A 3621-nucleotide genomic window follows, 5' to 3' on the forward strand; every position below is an offset into this window, starting at 1 on the left:
TCTCTCTCTCTCTCTCTCTATCTATCTATCTATCTATCTATCTATCTCTCTCTCTCTCTCTCTCTCTCCTTCTCTGCCTCTCTGGTAATAAGCTCATTGAAAACTATACAAAGTTTATCGTTTATTTTCTTATTTAATTATTTATTTATTTATTTTTTTTAATGTTTGCATCAAAAAATTTATGATTCCACTAATAGGATTTAGATTAACAAGCCACCAGAGGCATCCAGAGATGGTAAGACTGGAACATTTTTAAGAAATTCGCTGACTGTGCACGCATAGGAGTATCCGAGAGTAATATCATCTTTTTTCCAATTTAAATAAGTTACTTTATCACTGATATCGTCACAAAAGATGTAGTCTTTCGTAATCTGTTCTATAGTTAAATGTGGATTATTGACGCCAATAAATACAATGCCGCGTTTGGTAGATGGCTCGATAACGACACGAAAATATATCTTGGGTACCGGTATCAAGCCATTGTTATTAGAATCATAAGCTAAGTACAGCGAAGTTTCGTCACCATTTTGATCAGGCAGCGACGTAACTCCGTAGACACCAGTATAGCAATTGACCTTGATTCTATTTTTTGAAACCCATATCCGAAGTCCGTCTTCGACACGCGCCCAATTGCCGGCATTAAATACCTGCCATTGAGGAGCAGCGTTAATGAATAAAAATGTTGCACGTTGTTGAGTTCCAAACACGAAATCTGCCTTGGCAGCCATATGGCCTCGTGCTAAATAAATATTTTTCGAAATATTAAAAAATTTGCCTCCGACATCGTCGCCTAACGCGTTAGAAATAGTTTCTTGCTGCTTCACTTGAGTGTAGAGATTATCCACATTTTTGCCATCAAAGAAATCTCCGGTTTGAAACGGGATGCGATCAATACCAGTTTGAAAGTAATTGCTAGCCGGTCCTAAAGAATGATGAACGTATCGTGTTACCTCTTGCTTTTCATCGAAACAAACTCGCATCTGTTCAACGAAATGCTTTGAAGAAATTTCGAAACCAACGCGTATTAAAATGCCTTCATTGCATGCTTCTGCTGTCCTTTGGGCTGTGAAACTGGGCCACGAGTTGCAAGTGAAGTCCGAAAAATTATAAAGTTGACTATCAACCATGAAGACACTACCTCCGATACAAGTAACATTTATTAATTCAGAGGCAATCGATTTAAATTGCTTCGGACACCACATACGTACAGTCTTTCCGCCGATAATATTCATTACACCATCTTTATCGGAGACATGAAGGAAATCTGTAACATTTTCATTTAAGAAAACTGGTTGAGGATCAGGAAAACTGTCACGTACCGCCACCTGACAATCTAAGAAATCCGAAAAATCTATTGTTATTATTATTCGATTATTCGATTATTCGATTAATATATATTAGAACAAATTTCATACCATTACTTGAGTAAACTTTATTTACGTCATTTTCCTTTATAGCGGGTGGAAGGGCCAGTAAGTTATCATCAAGAGCCTTAACACTTTCGAATCTGGCAAACAATTTCTTTGCATTTGTATGCAGCAGACAAAGGCTGCTCAATAGGCAATAAGCTAAAAGTACAAGTTGACCGCGCATTATGATCGTGAAACAATTGTAGAAAATATCATCAACTAAATGCTTTAAATACTAAACAGATAACATATAGTAGAACTAGAACAGACAGTAAATACAGCAAATAAAAAAAAAAAAAACAAAAAAGAAGGAGACATTTTTCGACTATCTAATTATTATAATGCGCGTTAAAACATTTCGATAAATTTTTATCAGACTTTTTTATTTAGTGATAATAAAGCTATATAATATCGTATTATATTGGATTTTTTCTTTTTTTTTGTTTTCAAACGGCGTCGAAAGTTTCACCAATTGTCCGATAGTTCGATAATAAGGTCAAAAAACATTAACGATTATAATAATTTACTGGATGAAGTTCGGTGTTATGCTATAAAATATTTTCTATAGATAAAGACAAATAGACAAAATTCATTTGATTGATTCCGGTGTGAAGCGATTTACAACAACATCAAAAACTCTTCAAAAGACCCAATAAAAAAGACTGCGTCAAACCCGTTGTTTAATTTTTATTTTATTGCTATTATCTGTGGAATTCAATTGGAAATGCATCCACTGCAATGAATACCTATCGTCTCGACCTTTTTGGGGTTAAATCCTTATGCCAACTTTTGAACTTATTCAACCAAAGTGCTTGTATGCGTCTTACTTTTTTTTCGAAGCTCGATTTTCAACTTCTTATCCCAATCGCTGCGATAATTAACTTTCTGGGAATCACATGCATATGATTAAATCGCTTCAGATTCCTACGCGGCATGAACGCCAATATATACAAACTTTAGAATATCTTGCGTAGCGCGACCGAGGGAGTGTGTTTGTAAAGCGTTTAATTATCCTGTATAATGTGAATAATGTAATTATCCATCCAGCGTTCGTAGCTGTCTAAGGTAAAAGCTCACCTAAACTGTAGAGATTGTAACCCAAGTCAAAACTAGTAAATACCATATTAACTTTCAATAATAAGTGCGTAAAAGTGCCATTTGGGATATATACAATACGCAATAAATATATCGAGCGAATGGATCTTATATCTTTCACTTAAATATCGCATATAGGTAGGTAAGTAGTGCATACTGATAGCATTTGCCGGGTGTAACGTCCTTCGTGCAATGAAAAGTGATCCGTAAAAACGAATAACGCAACTTTGTCTTTTATGTAGAACTATGTATAGACGAAGATGGCAAATGGGAACAAAAAAATAATTCCTGGAAGTTTTTGATCCCAAGCTATAAAGTTAAATGAAATATGTTTGAAAGGAAACCAAGTCATATTCAAAGCAGAAAAAGTAATTAATCTAAGAAGTAATGATAGGCCACTTATCCAAATTACCGATACCTATACTTATCCCACTGCACCCCATTCATTATGTTGTTTTTTTTCTTATTGTTATGGCTGTGAACGCAGCGCATATACGAGAAAATGCCCCTGACGGTCGGCAAGAGCTGTAATACAGAGGGGGTACAAAATAAATAGCAGGCTTTACATACATTCGAGTTAAGGATAATCTTTGAAACTTACATTTACACTTGTCTGGATGGCTTTAGCAGACCTTACACATTGATTTACGAGCAATATGTAAGCGAAGGCTTGCCCCACCCCCCCTAACACACACACACCACTCCCAAGTTTGCAAAACAACTAACGCCCCTTAGAGAGCTGACAACGAGGCCAGTGTACCAGATATCGGAACTTGTGTATGCTCCACATAGCCATCCCGATGCTCCTCGAAGGACCGTACGCGGCAGTCAGCGTCTCTCTCACGCCCACGTCGGCATTAAAAATACCTGCGGTCGTACTGCTTAAAGCTATCGGCGCTACGCTATTTTAGTCCAGGTCGTCTTGCGTTTCGACTACTCAGGCATCGTGGGATGCGATGCAACTTTTCCCCCGTGGTTTCCAAATTTACAGATATCGACCCAGCAATGCCAAGCAGACATTATACTACAACTTTTCTGATCGTCCCAATAATACACAGACCTATTGTTAACCGGACTGCGGCATAATAGCAGATTGCATGCTGTTATTATTATTAGT

The 3621-nt window shown here is 36.9% G+C and overlaps 1 protein-coding gene across 1 annotated transcript; it reads right to left on the reverse strand.

Annotated features, from left to right (window-relative positions):
* Positions 1-168: 168 nt before the first annotated feature.
* LOC119631445 lies at positions 169-1624 on the reverse strand. Its single transcript, XM_038023650.1, has 2 exons — positions 1416-1624; positions 169-1333 (listed from the first exon to the last, which is right to left on the reverse strand). Exons 1-2 carry the CDS (start codon positions 1591-1593, stop codon positions 201-203), a joined length of 1311 nt encoding a protein of 436 aa, XP_037879578.1. The 5' UTR covers positions 1594-1624; the 3' UTR covers positions 169-200.
* Positions 1625-3621: the final 1997 nt, after the last annotated feature.

The sequence above is a fragment of the Glossina fuscipes genome, unplaced genomic scaffold, assembly GCF_014805625.2.
Source record: "Glossina fuscipes isolate IAEA_lab_2018 unplaced genomic scaffold, Yale_Gfus_2 1, whole genome shotgun sequence".
NCBI lineage: Eukaryota > Metazoa > Arthropoda > Insecta > Diptera > Glossinidae > Glossina > Glossina fuscipes.